This window comes from Dermacentor andersoni, chromosome 5, assembly GCF_023375885.2.
Source record: "Dermacentor andersoni chromosome 5, qqDerAnde1_hic_scaffold, whole genome shotgun sequence".
Classification (NCBI taxonomy): domain Eukaryota; kingdom Metazoa; phylum Arthropoda; class Arachnida; order Ixodida; family Ixodidae; genus Dermacentor; species Dermacentor andersoni.
This window is the reverse complement of record NC_092818.1, coordinates 195,442,604-195,461,575: the sequence shown is the minus strand read 5'-3', so window position 1 is coordinate 195,461,575 and position 18,972 is coordinate 195,442,604. Positions and strand designations below refer to the sequence as shown.

General features: G+C 44.9%; 1 protein-coding gene across 1 annotated transcript; it reads left to right on the top strand.

Annotated features, from left to right (window-relative positions):
• Nucleotides 1-260: 260 nt before the first annotated feature.
• Nucleotides 261-1,979, top strand: LOC140218597 (uncharacterized). The gene has a single exon (XM_072288404.1). The coding sequence runs from the start codon at nucleotides 261-263 to the stop codon at nucleotides 1,977-1,979; it is 1,719 nt and encodes a 572-aa protein (XP_072144505.1).
• The last annotated feature ends 16,993 nt before the right edge of the window (nucleotides 1,980-18,972 follow it).

Below are 18,972 nucleotides of genomic sequence, written 5' to 3'. Positions count from 1 at the left end.
TATATTACATTTTTGGTTGCAAGTTATATTACTGACTGCGTATTTACTTATTTTCTTGCAAAGCTGTGCCAAATAATTTTCCGTATGGCGTCAGTATATAGTCTGATTTCACACTGTGTGAGCGATCTCCCTGGTGGGTATGTGCCACGTTTTTCGAGCTCAGCATCAGCGTCAGCATGCGCCGCCGAACGAAGGCTATTTTTTATGGCATTGCATATTGTGCCTTTGTGTCCGTCTCCCTGAAAGTGGAGGTGTCCTACATGCGCGGCGTGTTCTCGCGAATGGAACTGCACTACAGCGGTCTGCTGCTAGACCTTCCCGGTTGCAAATTCCCAAAGTACAGCGCGTTCCACTGGACGATGCGCTTGGTCTCCCTCGTTGAACGGTCCCCATCGCAAAGGTTGTGCTCGAAACCAGCGGTCGTGTACCTTTCAGGCAGCACCCTTATGCTGGACAGACGCCTGCTTCACGAACGGTACGGACTCGTAGCCGAGCAGCTCACTTGTGCCTCTCGTGAGATCTCGAGGCAGACGGGAGCCATGACTCCGGACAACCTCTACTTCAAGACACCGCAGCAGCCGGCCAGATTTGGAGAAGTTCTGAGTGGAGAGTACGTCCAAGTTTCTTGCGGAACTAATTCCACTGCCCTCTTCAAGGAGTATTTTATGATGCCGCGTAAAAATAAAGGAGACCAGGCTTCATATACTGGTCAACTAAGCATCCTAGTTTTAGGGCTCGACTCTACTTCCAGGCTAAATTTTAACCGTCGCTTGAAAAAGACGCGGCGCTACTTGACGACCGAATTGAACTCATTCGAATTCCTCGGCTACAACAAAGTAGGAGAAAATTCGTTCCCGAACCAAATGCCGTTGTTAACAGGTCTGTCTGGTCCTAATGTTCTCAGCATCTACCAAGACGCCTACTTTGATTCGCTGCCTCACCTGTGGAGCGCATATAGTACGAGAGGCTACAGAACTCTTTTTCTGGAGGAAATGGCTCACGCTGGCCTGTTCACATTTCCGGATCTTAAGGGCTTCGTGAATCCACCTGCCGACCACTACCCTAGGCCCATCGCCCTGGCGATAGACGCGGAGGAGAAGTCATCATTCTGCGCCGGCTCAAGGCTCAAGACTGGCGTTTACCTGGACTACGTTCGAGACATGCTCAGCATGGAGAACAAGCTATTCGCGTACGTCTGGATAAGCGACGTCCCTCATGAGAATCACACTCACCTCACCATTCTGGACGATCCGCTGGAGGGCTTTCTCAGGGATTTAACGTCGCTGGGTGTCTTGGAGAGGACGGCCCTGCTCTTCCTCAGCGACCACGGCGTCCGCTACGGCTCTATCCGACTGACCGAAGCTGGCCGCCACGAGGACTTAACACCGTTCGCTTTCCTGGCGCTTCCAGCTTGGTTCTTGCGTGACCACCCAGAAGCTGCCGTGCAGCTGGAGGTGAACCAGCGTCGGCTCGTCACGGCGTACGACTTTCACGCCACGCTGCTTTCGCTGGCCGATCTTCCGTTGCTGCGCGCCAAGCCCACACTCAAGGGCCTCAGCCTGGTGGGCCCTGTGCCTGCACAGAGGAGCTGCGGCGACGCGTTCGTTCCGGACCACTTCTGCGCTTGCCTCGGCGCCCGAGGTCGTGTGAAGAATGTCGCGCAGGCGGAGGCGCTTGGGCGTTTCGGTGTGGCGTACATCAACGCTAAAGCCGGGTTTCATTTCCCGCGTCTCTGCCACCTCTGGTCCCTCGCATCTGTGGACGAAGCGGAGGTCCTCGGCGGCGATGTTGCCGGCAAGGTGCTGTTCCGATTGAAGCTAACCACGACCCCGATGGCTCATTTCGAGGTATACGGAAAGATAAGGAACTCTACGTACGACGCCCGCTGGGTTGTTTTCGTCCAGAGGTTGGACAAGTACAGTAACGAGACCAAGTGCTTGCCCTTGAGTCGATGGCAGCATCTGTGCAGGTGCAAGTAGGAAACTGTTGGTCGCATTTAACGAACTCTTAATAAGTATAAATTGTAACGCTATCGTTTGTACTGAAATTGTTTACTGACGCGTTGACCAGGTCACGATGCATGAACTGCCTGCATTATGAGATCAAGTAATATATTCTGGACCTTTACAGACTTCAAATGAATTGAGAAGTCTTTTTGCAGTGTTCGTGTTAACAACCAATTTTTTTTTACCGGTATAGCCGTTATGGTTTAAATTTTCATTTGAGAAATAATGACATTAGTAAGAGTAATATCTATATTTGTTTCTAAATAGGTATACCTCGATAATTCAAGGCACAATTATACGGAAACGTAGAGTTCTGCAAATCGAATGCAATTATTGCAATTATCGATACCTCAAGATGCAGTTCAGCGTAACCTGATAATGAGCTAGTCGCTAGTCGTACACGTTAAATCAATACTGTGAATTTGCAACATATTGTGCAGCTACTCAGGTGTAAATTTTCAGACGGTGTACTTGGTAGTTGCAAACTTGCCTTGTATAGCAGACAGCATATTGAAGCATTTGCTGGTGGGAAGTCAAGCGACTAATTTCAACCCGATATCCGCCAAGTGGTGAATAAATACATTCCTTTGAGTTAATTAAACAATAAGACCTGCATGTTCGCGGCAAATGCTCTCTTCACGACGAAATTTTTGAACGACCATGACCAAAAGGAACTTTGCATCTTAAGTATATTTAAGATGTAACTTCTAAACGTGTCCAAGTTCTCGCGATCCTATGCTCCGTGAACCTACGAGATCAACGAGAACGTTGGGAGTATGGCATCACAAAAGAAAGTAAAGAAAGCTAATGCCACAGTCAGACATGTGAACTCGGTGTCACATTGAGCGAGTGCATTTCGCTGTTATTGTCATCCGCAGGCTGTCTGCGTTGAGGATTATAACAACAGCGCAACAGCGGACGATGAAAGAATGACTGAACGAACACAAGTGCTGATCGATTACCAGTTATGATGGATTACAAGTTAGCCCGGTCATATACATTTATTAAGGATTAGTTGATGCTGTAGAACCCGCTTGCCTCGGAGTGCATTCGTCGAACCCACTTAGCGTAGCAATGAATAACAACACCGCTTGACTAAAGCTGTATATTGGTGCATATCGAACAAAACAATTTTAAACGCTGATAAGTGTGTACGCGTTAATTTTAATGAAAAGAAACTATAAAGATTTGCATTTGGCTGATATAAACAAATTATCCGACAGGAATCGACTTTAAGTATCTTGGGAGGTTGGATCACGATATGAGCCCACTGGCAGCGTTGTTTGTAGAGCCGGTGCTTCACTTGGGTTCCTCCAGAGGGCCCTGAAGCATGTGGGGAGCCGCGTTAAAGAGGCTGCTAATAAAGCGTTGGAGCGAATACAATCTAATGCCGCAAGATGTGTTCTGCGACGGTGCAGCTGGAATGACAGCGCAACAAATATCAAGAAAGAGCTATGCTCGGTTCCTCTTTGCAAACGTCGTAAAAATCTTCATTTTATACGCTTGTGTAAAACGGATAATAACCAAAGCGGAATCTTGGCTCCGTCGCACTTACAACCGCCTCATTACATATCTCCCCAAAGAAACCACGCTTTTAAAATTCAGGAGTAACTCCCCAGTACAGATCTGTTACAATTTTTATTCTTTTTTTTTCTGAGGATCATGACGTAATAGAATTTGTTACCGTAGGAATTTGTGAACCACAACTCTGTTGATAAGTCTTGTTCTGCGTTTATAAGCCGCGCAATAATGTCTATTGGCACTGCGGGTTTTCACTGAATAAAAAATGAACAATCGGGCTTCGCTTCTCATAGATCGCAACATGTGCGTTGCAACTGCATATTTTCTTTTCGTTATCTTATATCTTATAGGTCATAAGCGTCCGTAAGTATGGGAGCCACCATTTCTCCTCTGCTATTGAAAGCCATCTCGCGTTGCAAGGTCCAACGCTTCTCCGTTTTCAGCACTTCTGAACGCACAACGCTTGGCTCAAGTGTTGGATGCAATGCCATCTTGTATTCACTGATGTTAATTTTGTCTTGCAAATATTGCCTAATATAAATAAACAAATAATATTTGTGCTAATTCACTGGTCGACACTGCGATAAATTTCAAATGATGCTTTCATTTTCCTCTTGGCAGCGCGGCGCCAACACCCGTAGCGGCGAAGCGCATTTGCTGAAAGGGTATTTCCAGTCTGACTGGGGTAAGTCTGCCCCAGCTCGACTCGTTCAGCCAGTCACACTTGCCGGGACTCGGAGCCGAACCCCGATACAGCAGCATCCCACCAGCTCGGTGATCCAGAGCGCAAATCCTCTGGATTGCGCAGTCAGATCCACAATGTCCTTCACATCGACCGCATGCATGCGACGCACGTAACAGACGGAGAATCCCTTCGACAAGGGAGCAATGGCCTCAAATGGACTAAAACGTCTAATCACACGGCGAGGCCGTCGTACGCACCTGCGGCGTCTTACAGGCGAAAGCAGGCGCACGTAAATCACCACCAGCAAGCGACAAGAACAGCAACTGCGTCGCGTTTCTTCGATAATAATGTTTATTCTCACTGTTTGGTTTTCAGTTGTGCGACGTACTGTGCTTTTACTAAATTTTAAGTAAATCTTGCAATTTGGAATCTTCTTGGAAGCAATGTTGGCTGCACCTGATTACCGTAACCCTCGAATATCGTCTTTCCACACTGCTCGCTGGAGCCGAACTCCGATGCCGCCTATTATAATACATGTAAAACGCAGAAACGCCTTTCTGAGATTACGCCTGGGCCAATTTTAATAAAATTTGTTCCATTTGAGAGAGAAAGTTAAATTGTAGCGACTGTTTGAAGTCAAAGTTCAATTTAAGCCCCGAAGTTTTTCACAAATATTGCCGAAAAACGGCAAGTTCTAAAAAAAAAATTTAAACGTGAAGCTTACAAATCCATAACGCTGCGCCAAGAATAGATATCGTAGTTCTGTAAAGTGCACCAATTAAAACGTCCAAAGCGGACAAATATAATATATTAATTAATATCTTACATGAGCTTCTTACAATGTTTACAGGGGTTTTGCGAACGTCCTACTCACACATTCAAGAAGCACGTGATATACATCAATGTTGTCCGGTTTATATGTACACGGATATGCAACACACAGAATTGCGATATCACTTTTCATTGCTTAGAGAGAGAGAGTTGTAAAGTTGATGGTTTAGTTTTCTAAATATTTTCAAGTGTCAGCAATTTTTATAAAAAAATTGATAGCTTCAATCGAAAATCCAGGTCTAACAATCACTAAATTCAGCGTTTTCTTAATGCAACAAACACAATTAAATTTGGTGCTGTTGTTGCTGAGAAAAATTATTTATCCTTTGTAATGCATTTAGATAGGAGCCGTAGAGCTAAGCTTAAAGGGGGGAAATTACCCGTGTAAGTGAACTTTTTAATAGCTTACTTATCTTTAATAAAATTTAGAGGCAATGTTTAGAGAAACAAGTGGGAGCTGCCAAATTTTAATACTGCTGAACAATTTTTCGAAAAGTTTATAATCTTCAAATATTCAAGTCACTATCGTTAGTCACAGAAACTGTCGTTCTAAAATGATAAATTTTTTAGCATTATTCTGCCTCATATACAATGAGGAAGCCCATGCTATTCTACTGGGTGGCCACTTTCTTCTATCTAACTATTTTTTGTTAAAAAAATTGCATAGCTCGTACCGCTAAAATTGCACTTGCACCTTCCGTTAAAATGTTCAAGTTTTCGAATAAAGGAACGTGTAAAGAATCCGAGCACACCTAAGCGCTTATGAGTTGAGAATGGGAAAGCATTAATGTCCGCTTGACCGCCGCTGAGCGGTCCTTCGAATTTTACGCTGCGAGTCATGTACCATAGCGGTTCGTGCTGCCCGCGCCAACAAGCAGCAGCAGCCTGTGGTGCCAATGCCGCCTGCCACTGACGTCCTGCGCGACGAGAGACCGAGGGAGCAGCAGCGGCCACCAAGGCCGGCAGGCGCGCGCAACAGCTAAGCCCAGTAGGGGTGAAAGAGAGAGATACGGACTGCGCGCCGGCTTCCGAGAGCAAAAGCGAGTGTGACGTGGCGTCGCGGCGACGCCCTCTCCCCTCACGCAACACCTCGTGCGCTAAGCAGGTGTTCGCTATCGCTCGCTTTGCTTCGTCGAGGCGCGCTCGTGACGTGGTGTTCCAGCCAATGGCAATGCGAGTTTAGGTGCCATTTCACTGCTACAGACGACAGATGCAGGATTTTTTGCTCAGTGGGCCATTTGACCCTTTCTCATCAAAACTAGAAACATGAGTCCACGCTAGCATTGTGCACAAAATTACACCCCAGAAAACGTCCTACAAATAAGCCTGATTGGTCTAGTACGAAAACGATAGCTTTCGATAACGCGAACTTCTGTGAAAAAACGCAAACTGAAAAAAAAGGGTTTCAGAAGTTTAGAATCGTTCCATTTTACTCCCATTTGTTTTTTTATTTATTTACAATATACTGCAGACCTTGTAGTGGCCCTTGCAGGAAGGGCAGAAGTACAGGGAAGAAAAACAACAAGGAAATGCAAGAGTACGTGAGTAGCAAAACAAAATAACACGAACTAATTATGATGGAATGATTGCAGGAAAATAAACGATAACAATTTTAGAAACACTGTACCAAAACAAGATAAAAAAGAAGCAAACAAAATTTTAAACTGTCGCATGTTCAGCTGTCAACGCATTCAATGCTTTCAGTGTTAATAAGAAGCGATATGAAGTTGAAGTTGAAGTTTATTTTCACCACCAACAGTACAGTGTATTTTACATAAAACAGTTGTGGCGTGGAAAGTGGGAAGAAAGCTGCGCTGATGCAGCTTGACTAGCCCCACCTCCCATCCGTACAAGGCAGCAGAAGGACAGCACAGCAAACTTCATACAGTCTTAACGTATGATAGAAAAAGAAAAATAAATAAATAAAACGTGTACAATAATTATCAAGTATACAAAATTATATGCGCCCTTGGGTACCTAAAAGTACATCAATCATTCACGCATAAAGAACGAAAACCAACGACAAGAAAATTATTGCAAGGTAACATAACAGTAAGACATACTGTAAACAGAAAGGAGTGCTTTATTTAGACAGAATTTTTCTAGGCTTGTAGCGGATTATGTAAACATGTTGAATAGCTCCCTGCCTGAAAGGACATGCAAGTGATCTTCTGTAAGCTTGAACGTATTGAGTACGTGTGGAATGGTGAATTTTAACATTTGGAGACCGTAGTTCGTTCGTGTTCGGGGAATGTGCCAGTGTTGAGAATTTCTGATGGGACGCAATGAAATGTTCGGCTGTAAATGCGCTAAACCTCTTAAGTTTAGGCTATTTCTACGAATTTCAGAATAAGTTATTCATTGACTAATTATTATTATTAATAATTATTATATAATTATGTATATATAATTAATTATATATAATAATTAATTATATATTTATTAAGAAAGAAGGTCGAGCGCACGCTGAAAAGCGACGCTAAATGAAGCGACCAAACGACACTTGACCGATACCGGATATGGAGACAAAGCGCTGCATGAGAGGAGGTCTGTCTGCGGCAGCTGCTGTGAATCGCGTCCACGCGTCACTCACGCGCTGCCTCTCGCGATCTCCCAATTAGTGAGGCCCTCGCGTCACACTTCGATCCGCTTGCATCGTGCTGCACGAGACAGATTGTCCGCTCCAGCCAATATATCGCGAAATGAAAACACGTATAGATAGAGCTGCGCTCAAATTTCGCATTAAGAAGTATCGTAATCGTTGGTGAATTTTTAGTGCGTTGTTACGTTTCGCCTACGACGCGCGGTATAGCCGGCGCGGATGCAACGGACGCCGGGGCTTCATTCAAAGCGGCGGACATTTTGGCCCGTTCAGCGCTGCCGCAACGCCTCCCCGCCAAGCGCGTCCAGGCATGTTTCAATGCCATGTGTCTTCGTGTGCGCGCGTGTGTGTGTGTGTGTGCATGTTGGTGCCCACGCTTGTCAAAGCGCGGCAGCCGGGGAGAGGAGCTCCCCCAACTGTGAAGCGAGGAGGGCTGACCGGCGCCGGCCCGGCGGATGCGTCACCTACTCGTCCCAACGTGCCCGAGCGGCGCCGTCACGTGCGCCTCTATCGAGGCGTTCCCTCTTGCCCTCAACTCCGAGAGTATAAAAGCAGCTGCCCCCCGGACGCCGAGAGGGGCTCCGATTTCTTGGTTGAGTAGCGTGCTCTCCCGTCACTCCACTTCGGTCGACCTGACCGGCCGCTCTTTTGCGACGCTAGAATAAACAAGTTGTTCTGTTAGCAGTCGACTCATGCTTTGCCAGGACCTTCGGATGCTTCCAGTTGTGCCCCAGGCCGCCAGGCCAACGCTACCCTTGGGGCTTGCGACCCATATGCAACAACTCGTGCCAGCGGTGCGATTGCAACAGCGTAATCATTATTTGGCGAGTAGCCCAGCAAAATCTGTCCGACACGCGAAAGGTGCGATGCCTTGTATCTGCACAGAAACGCGTAATTTGCGAAGTTAAGACATTTAATCGTTATAATAGCGTAAATGTAGATGCTTGTTAGCTTTATAAGGGATAAAGAACAATTGAAACAAAAAAATTATCAGAGGGAATACCCATACGATCTGATTTATGCATACCCATAGAGATACATATGGCTCCATAGAAAATGCATGGAGAAGCCTATAGTAGGGGTAGGCCTACTGAATTTTGGGGTTGGGCCAACTGATGTTTGGGGGCGGCAACTTGAAATTTAGGTGTGGGCCAATTTAAACTTGGTGGTGGACCAAATTAAGTTTGGAGATGGGCCAGCTTAAAATTTCGAGCTGGGCCAACTTTAAGTCTGCAGGCGGGTCAACTGAAATATGGGGTTATGCTTTCGCATACTTAGACACCTCCACTGGAGTTTCTGCATAATTTTGGAACAGACGGCACGTAAAGAGAGCGGCAAACAAGCCTTCCGTCCATAACAGCCACGCCGGGCCAGGGCGATTTTTGAGTTTGAAAATGGCGGTTGCGGGGGGGCCATCTCGTTTGCGCGGCGCCACCGGTGTGTGAAAATAAAACTAATTACAGTTTTTATACCATACTGATTGGGACAAAAAATTCTTGCACATTCTTAAATAGTAAAGGAACCTGAAACTGCAGTAATCTAAAAGCACGTTTTCTTTATGCAGAAAATTGCGATTATTTGCCCCATGTCCCCCCTTAAATTTCGCTCATTTTGTGACACTGAATTGCGACACGGGTGAACCAGCCACCGCACACTATCTGCTACGGATAGGCATGTGCCCAGGATTTTTTTTTCGCGGGCGGGTGTACTTTATTAGTACGAATGTGAATGATGCCCACCGTTCGCCATAAAGACGCGTAAGCCCGCAAAAGAGAAATCAAATAAGGTGTATCGCATGTACCTCACAGGTACACCTGTGAGATACATCTCTTCTTTACTTGACAAACAAGGAGCCACATCAAATGGACTTGCGCAGGAAGAACACTGCCAAGAACAAGTAAACCAGCGAAAGTGAAAATAAAGATTTCTAGTAGCGTTTTTTAATTGGCTCTGGAAGAATTATAAAGAAATATATATTTGCGGAACAATCACAGCTCTTTTGGATCCCTCGGTTGCTGCTCTACCAAGTGCCAAAGCCGAGTCATATCGTTATTTGGGAAGTTGCGCAACGATGCGTGGCCGCCAGAGCCGTACAACTCCGTAGAGCGCAGGACGCTATGGTTCTAGACGTACTGCGCCCACTGCAGAAGATTAGAAAAACACCCACATAAGCACGCCAGAGAAATGGCTACGTCAGGCGGTTAGACTCATCACGGTAGAACCGTCATTCAAAACACATGGAAACCTTCTCCACTTCCGGCGGCACTTTCTCTACTTCCATTTTAAATAAAAAGATGTTAACACATAACTATTAACACAAACAACAATTAAACTTGTTAATTTTCGCTTTTCCTTCCTGTTTGGCTGGTGCCTCGGCTCTCTCCCTTAATAGATCGCTTAATTTCTTAACTCCTTGACACTCTTGTTTCCAGTTGCCAATTTTGCACGAAAAGTGCTGTACAATTAGGGAAAAACGAGACGAGGTAATGGGTGACATTCATATCGCTTATGGGTTTAAGGGTTATTGCAGGGTTTGGTGATGGACGATGTCTCGCACGATTTTATTTTCCACCTTATCTAGCCCATATCACGGGCATATGGTTCCGAGGATCTGCCATCGTCGCGGCGAGCCGTCACTCGAGGAAATAAGGAAGCAAACAGAACAGTTAAGCGCAACTGTCTCCGGCGGCAATTCGTTCTGCGAGCATACAGAGCAACTCGCTACGAACAGAATCCCTTTCCTGGTACCTAGCTCAGTCTAAACAAGGAAGGTTGAACTAAATAAATTATGGGGTTTTACGTGCCAAAACCACTTTCTGATTATGAGGCACGCCGTAGTGGGGGACTCCGGAAATTTCGACCACCTGAGGTTCTTTAACGTGCACCTAAATCTAAGTACACGGGTGTTTTCGCATTTCGCCCCCATCGAAATGCGGCCGCCGTGGCCGGGATTCGATCCCGCGACCTCGTGCTCAGCAGCCTAACACCATAGCCACTGAGCAACCACGGCGGGTGAAGGTTGAACTAACGAAGCAACAGCGATGCGCGCGACCGTTCCAATAGCTGGTGACATACAAATTGTGTTGGGCATTATAAGTAAAATAAAAATAATATAATTAAAACAACAAACTACGCCCTGCCTGCTGCACCCAAGTATCGCAGGCTAATAGACAGTGACAATGAAAGCATCTCGAGTTAATCGCACAGGCACCGAATCGATGAGGAAACTGGCCTTCACACCCCAGGAGACGCCGATAACTACCGCCATCCAAAAGGATAGAAAAAGGCAGCAAAATATTAACCGCCGAATAGCTGTCAAGCCTCAAGATTGATTTGGCGGCGCTTTAGGAATGTTTGTGAGGAGTGGTGATGTGGGAAGGGGGGGGGGGGGTATGCAGCGTAATTTCGGGGTGAGTAAGCTTCTTGCCCCTTTTAACAGAAATTTCAACCCACACAGTCTCTGGTACAATCTCAAGGTCCGCACGCCTTATAACTCTAAGATTGTTCCGGACGGCAATTAGAACGCCCCCGCCGAATTTAACACGCGCATCTTACAAGTGGTCACATCTATGAACTGTGTATTCCAGTGAAAAGAAATTCTTGGACAGTAAGTCGTTGCGAAGCCAAGTTTCAGTTAAGCATATAACATGGTATGAACAGCCTACCACATTCTCGTAGAAATAGGAGGATCTCGTGCGTAAACCACGGACATATTGTTAAAGAACGGAGCACTTTATTAACGAGGTTAGAAAAGAAATTACGTTATTTTGTTTCTGAGATTCCGGGATTCATCATGCCTGCCAGAGAAAACCTCGAAAAGGCAACCTTTCGGCCAAATGTCTGCCGAGTTGACTTTTTTCGAAGTCGTTTTTGTTCACTGTGACCCGGAAGGAAGCGTAACTCTCGTGCTCCGCTTTGAGCTTTTGGCAGTCAATATTTTTCAGCATAGCACTGATTTCATCGCAAGCCGTCGAAGGGGCCAAGCGCGACACGAAAAGCGAACGCCTTCCCTGCACAGAACCAGCGTGCTGGAAGTACTTGCCTCCATCGACGGCTTCGCCCTCGTCTTGGGCCGGAACTGAATACGTTGTAAGCCTAGGCGCACATTTGCTTCCCGCGATGATCCACTCACTAGAGCGGGTGCCGATTTGACGCTGGGCTGTTCACGTACCGACGCGAAGTCGGTGGATAGGTCAGGTAGACTTGCGGCGTGGGACCAAAGGGACGTAGGTGAAGGCGCCAAAGGAAGCCATTCGTTTCTGTCACGTTGCTGCTGCGCACATTTTCGCAATAGCTCTGTGTCCCGCGCCAGGTGCAAGCGAAGGGCGTCGTTGTCCTTTTTCAGATCAATAACCACACTTGTGAGTGACACGATTTTGTCGCACAGGGCCTGCACGACGACACGAATTTGGCCGCAGGCTTCATCCCAGGCGGTGACGTCTTGGTCCAGCGGGGCGCTTACAGCCGGCATTTGGAGCCCTATACTGTCGCACCCGTTGTGTCTAGTACACTGGGAGCACTTGTATGTGCTCGATCCCGTGGACATGTATAGATCATACTCTTCGTCAACGATGTTCGAGCACTTGCAGTGAAACCGGCGGCCACAAGGCCCACAGCATCGGAGAAATTGTTGTCGACTGAAGAATGGCTGCGAGCACAAATTGCACTTGTCCTTTGAACCCGTCATGGCATGTCAGCACAACAAACAGCCGTACATGCGCAAAGTTGGCGGAATCGGGGAGCGGGGCAAGAACGTGTCCGCGATCATTCAGTACACAGCACTGAATGCACCTTGCATGTGCCAAAGGCCTATGTCCGCGGTGTCGACATAAGCCCAAGTTCCGCAAAACTTTTGGAAATGTATTCAGTGGCAGGAGCGTGTATCGTTGCAGCCGTGTCGTTGACGATAAGCGCGTGCTCACAGAAACAGCCATTGATACATTTGATGGAAATCAAGCAAATCAAGGCATGGCCACTGATATACCGAGTTCAGCCTCCATCACGGCGTGACCTTCAATGTTTAAAGTACTGGTGGTTTGGGCACTCCATAATAGGTTGCAGGTCCAAAACGTGGTGCCGGGTTTGTGGAGAAGGCCATAATTCAAATGACTGTTCTTCCCGTAATGAGTCCCGCTGCCTTTGCAATGGTACTCACCCTGGAAATTAGCCTAACAGCCCTGCAAGGTCAAAAGAACTGCAAATCCTTGAAATAATTGATAGACGTCGATGCTCTCGTCGCGAGGCCATTGACGAAATTCAGAGCAGGACTCAAGGGTATGCTGGTATAAAGGCCCGTCAAACACTGTGTATGGAAAACTCAATCTCTCAGGCTGCTAGAGCTTCCGCAGAAAAGGCGTTGAAAAAAGCAATATAGCGCACTGTGACAAATCTCGCCGACTCCCCTGTTCAGGTGATGTCTTCACAAATAGCTCCGTGGCTTCAACTTACTACACCCGCGGACAACTTTCTGTGGTAATGAAGAGAAAGCTACGGAGGCAAAGCGCGTACAAGTGAGTGCGCTTCTGAAAAGAGTCCCATGTTTTCATCTCCTTTAGTTTAAGCTGGGGAAGGGAAAACATAAGCACCTTATCAGAAACAATTAAATAAGGGAAAACACACCGCTGAATGTAAAGGTTTACTGATTTTGCGGCTTTTCCCTTGCGCATCTGGGCAAACGCGAAACCGCCGCACGTGAAGGCTGCGCCGATTCAGCGTCTGTTCCGAGCAACCAAAAGCACTGTCAAACGCTGGCGGTCTACTTGGCGTGGTAACACGTCTGCAGAAGCTCCGCGCCCATAGCTTTCCCTTCATTGCCACAGAAAGCTGTCCACGAGTATAATAAAGCCAACATTGAGGATCAGGCGCCGAGTCTACGGCGGAATCCACCTAGTGAAGTGTCGACAGCGCAGACATTGACTAACAACGATTTATCAAAGCCATCAACTTCCGAGAAAGTTGACCACATCTGTCTCTCCGACGCAGATGGGATGGAAAATCAACATGTAGAAATGGAGCCCCGATCTCTTAAACGAACAAAGACACCGATAGAGGAAAAGTCTAGCTCTCCCACCAACTCCAAGGCAAAAAAGTACGAGAGATTCCTGCTAAGAAGTACTTCTTGAATGAGAGCGCTTTAGACCAAGCAGTCTCTGCTGTCCGGATTTATTCACCATAGCAAGTTTAACAGTAATTCAGTGGAACTATCGTTCCATACTTTAGGCTGCAACAGATTTATTATATCTTGCTTCTAAATATTATCCAGATATTATTATTGGACAGGAAACCTGACTTGCTGCTGGTCAGACTTTTCATCTAAAAGATTTCCGATGTTTTCGATTGGATTGCCTTTGCCGAGGCGTGGTTTAGTTTTTTTTTTTTGTATCAGCAATGATCTGCCATAAAGCTACCACAGCATACTAGATAATGCCACCAGACTGTGGAATGTTAGCATTGGTTATAACACTTCCTTGTTGCACGCCTTTTTCTATAGTTACCACGTACCTCCCCACTGGAATGCAAGATACCCGTTATCTCGACACCTCTTATTGCTTGCAGTCAGAAGAACGTCATACTAGTGGACGATTCTAATTCTCATCATGTATCGTCTGGTTTCTGAACAATCACTTGTGGCAAACGCTTGTGGGATTGGGTTTTATTAAATAATTTCGCTTGTTTCAATTCGAGAGTAAATACTTTTGTTCGGAGTCAGTCGCGATCTACCCTAGACCTTACGTTTGCTACCTCGAGCATTTCTGTCGCCTCCTGGAACAGTGTTGACTCCTGTACTCACAGTGATCACCTTCCAAAAATTCTTTAACTGATTACCCCGTTAACTACTTTAGATAGTCATGTGCGCACTTCTATTAATTATTCAAAATTTTTAAGAATGCGTTAAAATCAGGCTTAAACGCTCAAGTAGGCACGGAGAGGGATATTAAAGCAACGAGCCTGTGTTCAATTCTAAAAAATAGTTAGAAAAGGCTCAACTTGTCGTACCATTTACGAATGGTGGATTATACTGTCTCTGGTGGAATTCTGACTGCGAGCGAGATTTTAGACGTCGAAAAGCTGCATGGAAAAAGCTTTTATATAACGAATGCCCTGTTAATTGGGCTGGTTATACATATATAACGACGACTATTATTCAAAGCACTACACATATCTCTCGAAGTCTAGGAAAAAAAGCCCCATTTAAATTTCTTCGATCCTGTAAGGTAATACCAGCGGCCGTGCATATCTACCTTATCGCTATATCAATAACAAAAAAAATATCAGAGTTACTTGAGGAAATTGCTGAAGGGCATGCGCGGCGTTCCACGCATAAATTGCCGATAGGACTCTCGAAACGTCCCTGAGAGACGACTTCGTAGAAGTAACAGCGACAGAGCTTGAAGGCATTATTAGATCATTACCGGCGTCAGCCCTAGGTCCACATGACATTACAACAGGAATGCTAAAAGCTTTGTTTGATTATGCGCCTCAGAACCTACTAAATATAGCAAATTTTGCCAAAAAAATTCCTGGGTTCGAATAGAGTGGAGAGTAGCTAAAATTATTCCACTGTTGAAGTAAAATGCAGCCCCACTTGACCTAGACAACATAAGACCAATTTCTCTTACTTCCCATGTCGTCAAATTAATAGAAACGTTTGATCACGACCGTATTTTCTGCGGTATCATACATTTCTCAGTCCTTGTCAGATTGGATTTCGTCCCGGGCACTCCATACGGTGCGCCCATGTAGATCTAAATTTGCTTGGCGCAAACGAGAGTACGCAGCTTTGGTGACGCCAGATGTAGCAAAAGCATACGACTCTGTCGAATATCGTATTATATTGGATAACCTTCAGTCCAAGAATTTCCAGAAGTATGTAACCACTCGGATGTGTGAATTTGTGTGTGAGGGAGAGCTTTATTGTCATCAACGCGCTATTTTGACGTGTAAACACGAGTAGACAAGAGGTGCACGACAGGGTTTCTTCTTTCCACTTTTTTATTTAACATTTTGCTAAGTACAATTCCTTTGTCCCCGGAAATACATGTTTACGTTTATGCGGACAATATCGCTTTTTTTTACGTCCGCAAATAATATGGACTCACTAGACAAGTCATTGCAGAATTACTTAGGAATGCAGGAGACATAGCTAGAGGTGTTATGCACGTCATTAAATGTTAGCAATAGTGCGATACTAGTCTTTGCCTTAACTGCACAAGTGCATATATCTCTACAATACCGCCAGAAAATCATTCCTCTAGTTGACTCTGTCAAGTGCCTTGTTGTTATTTACGATGGCAAGCTCACCTGGCGCAGTCACATTGAACATGTTAGAACAAAGATAGAATGTGCCGTAGCTATGCTCCGCCGGCTCAGCCACCGTCGCTGTGGACTACGCAGGCATACCTTACTGATGATATACAAGATTTATGTTCGGCCCATATTAGAATTCGGCTGGGTATTATTTTCCGGTGGTCCCGCCTAAAAAGTTAAACCTCTCATACTTTTAGAAAGGGAAGCTCTACGACTGTGCCTCGGGCTGCCTAGGTTCCTTGCCAACACTGTTTTACATCAGGAAGCTCACTAGATTGTAGATTCCGCATACTTACGGTTCAGATATCTTTAGGAAAATTTTAACCTTTTAAAAAGACGTACGCAATTTAGGCTGTGTTCTATCACTGAACCGTCTGAGTTTTTTTAAGTATGGAGGTCGAGATTACACAGCCCTCAGAGAATATTCGCGCAAGCACACTTACAACGATTCGAAGTGCCCATACGTCAAGTTTGTCATTCGAATGATGCCTTACCAGACCTCGAAATTGAGTTCGAGGCATATTTCCATATCATGCTAAACCATTACCAAGCAGACATTTAATTATTATCTTACAGGACCACCTACACCAGCTAGCCACTGACAGTATATTAGTTACTGATGCTTCTATGTGCGACGAGAAGGCAGGAGCGGGGATTTTTGAATCTCTTCAATGGTCTTACTTTCTTCACCTTCCCGACTTCACACCAATATTTCAGGCAGGATTATTAGCGATTATATTAACATTACGAACGCTTTCCCAAAGCGATCCATTAGCTGTTGTTGTGACCGACTCGTTCTCTGTAAACGCAGAGCACTTACTGCAACTCAATATTCAAGGATTCAGCGAACATATTGTTCAATGGTACCTCCGTACTTACGGCAAGTATACTTGCTTAGGGCACCGAGACATCGTGGGTTGCACTTGAATGAAATGGCTGATTCACTTGCACGAACATCCCTCAATGTCCCTATCATATCTGTTTTGCCGACATCAGCTTATGTCACCGCGGCTAGGTACAGAAATTTCTCTATATCACGAAATTCTGCAATATTCATGCTAACATCGTCCTGTGAATTCCACCATCTTTTTTCCCATGGAATAATAATTGGTGTCCTTCAAGGCAATTGGAAGTTTCCTTTACAAAATTGAGATGTCGTATACCGCCCCTAAATTTTACTTACACAAGTCTGGTCTCGCTGTGTTCCATCTATGTTCTTTTTGCAATGCATCTGAATCTATCGAACATTATTTTCTCTCGAGCCGCCGATTTTCTAGACAAAGAAAACTCATTTCGAGAACTTGGCCTATCGCTAACCTCGCCAACCATTCTTTATTTTGGAGCGACTTCACAGAGATCCAGCCACAGGGATGCTTTTCTCGCACTTCACAATTTTATAAAAGAGACAAAAGGAGTACCGTGCTGAATTTCGAAAATTAACATTTCTACTATTTCACTTCTTTATGTGACATTATTTTATCTAAATATATTGAAACATTTTTTAAACTTGTAAATTACGTTTCTTTACTCTCACGTTCTACTATTAAAATTTAGTTTTGTTTTATTTTACACATACTGGAAACCGCTTGCTTCTTGGACAACCACCCATAGTGGGTATGCGCCAGTGTTTGGCAACAAGACAAGAAGGCGCTTCGCGTAGCCGGAGTTACAACGAGAAAAAAAGACATGAAACGACTCCGATCTAGTTGCACACGAACGCAGAGGTAGACACACACACAGCGCTAACTTTCAAAACCATTATTTTCTGGAAAAACCGTCACCTATACATACCGCACATTACGTGATATAACACGTGTTCAGCCAAAAGAGTTAGGAAATTAAGGGGCAAATTAAGAGAAATTCTTTTCAATTTTTTTATCCTCACGCAAGCAGTTTACTTGGGTTAATAACACCTCATCTACGTTATCTGGCGTTACTACTGGTGTTCCTCAAGGCAGCTTCCTTCGTCCTTTATTATTTCTTATCTACATTAATGACCTTCCATCTCATATAACATCTAGCATCCGTTTGCTTGCCGACGATTGCATAATACACCGTAATATTATGACTCACGCAGATCATCTGGTACTACAACTGGATCTTGACAAAATCACTTTCTGGTGCTTGCCGTGGCAAATGACAGTTAACACTCACAAATGCAAACTAATGAGGTTCAGCCGAAAGCAGTCAAACTCGACTTACACGTACTCTCTTAACAATTTCTTTATATTGGTAACGTCCAACTACAGGCAGCTTGGTATTAAGTTCACTTGTAATCATTCTTGGTCAATACACATTGAAAGAATTACTGCCACAGCATCACGCACACTAAGATACTTGAAAGGTAATCTTCATGCGGCACTTTCCATAAAACGGAAACTAGCATACCAGGCATTTGTTCGTCCACAACTCGGATATGCATAATCCATCTGGTCACCTCACCAAGTCTATCTAATCAACTTAGCGGAATCTGTGCAAAACCGCGCTGCACGTTTCATCGCTCGAGACTATAACCGACACTCCAGTGTGACTAACATGAAGACTTCATTATCATCATCATGCTTGGAATCACGTAGGAAGATAGCCACTCTGTTTATTGCATAAAATAGACTACAGCGCGCACGCAAATACCTTGCCACTATCAAAACCACATCGTATATCTCGCAGGCTTCACAATCAACATAGTTTTACTCGTCTTTTCGGCCGTATCCAAGCCTTTAACACTTCTACGCTTCCACGTGCAATTGGTCAATAGAATGACCTCCCTGATGATGTCGTTTGTATTCATGACCATGTGGCATTTAAAAATAAAATGCTAACCATCTATGACTGTTTTTGCTAACCATATGACCACTTTAAATCATGTTTATAGATTTTAAAGGTATATCATTTAGATACACTTAGTTTTGTATAAAACCTACGAAGTATTCTATTATAATGTTACACCATATATTCTACATTTTACCATTGTATAACACCTGATTCTTGAATTTCCTTTGTTTGTTATCGTGTTCTTGTTA

Bases quoted from the DNA above. Each gene is read 5' to 3' on its own strand.
- LOC140218597 (XM_072288404.1), top strand. From the start codon at position 261: ATGCGCGGCGTGTTCTCGCGAATGGAACTGCACTACAGCGGTCTGCTG.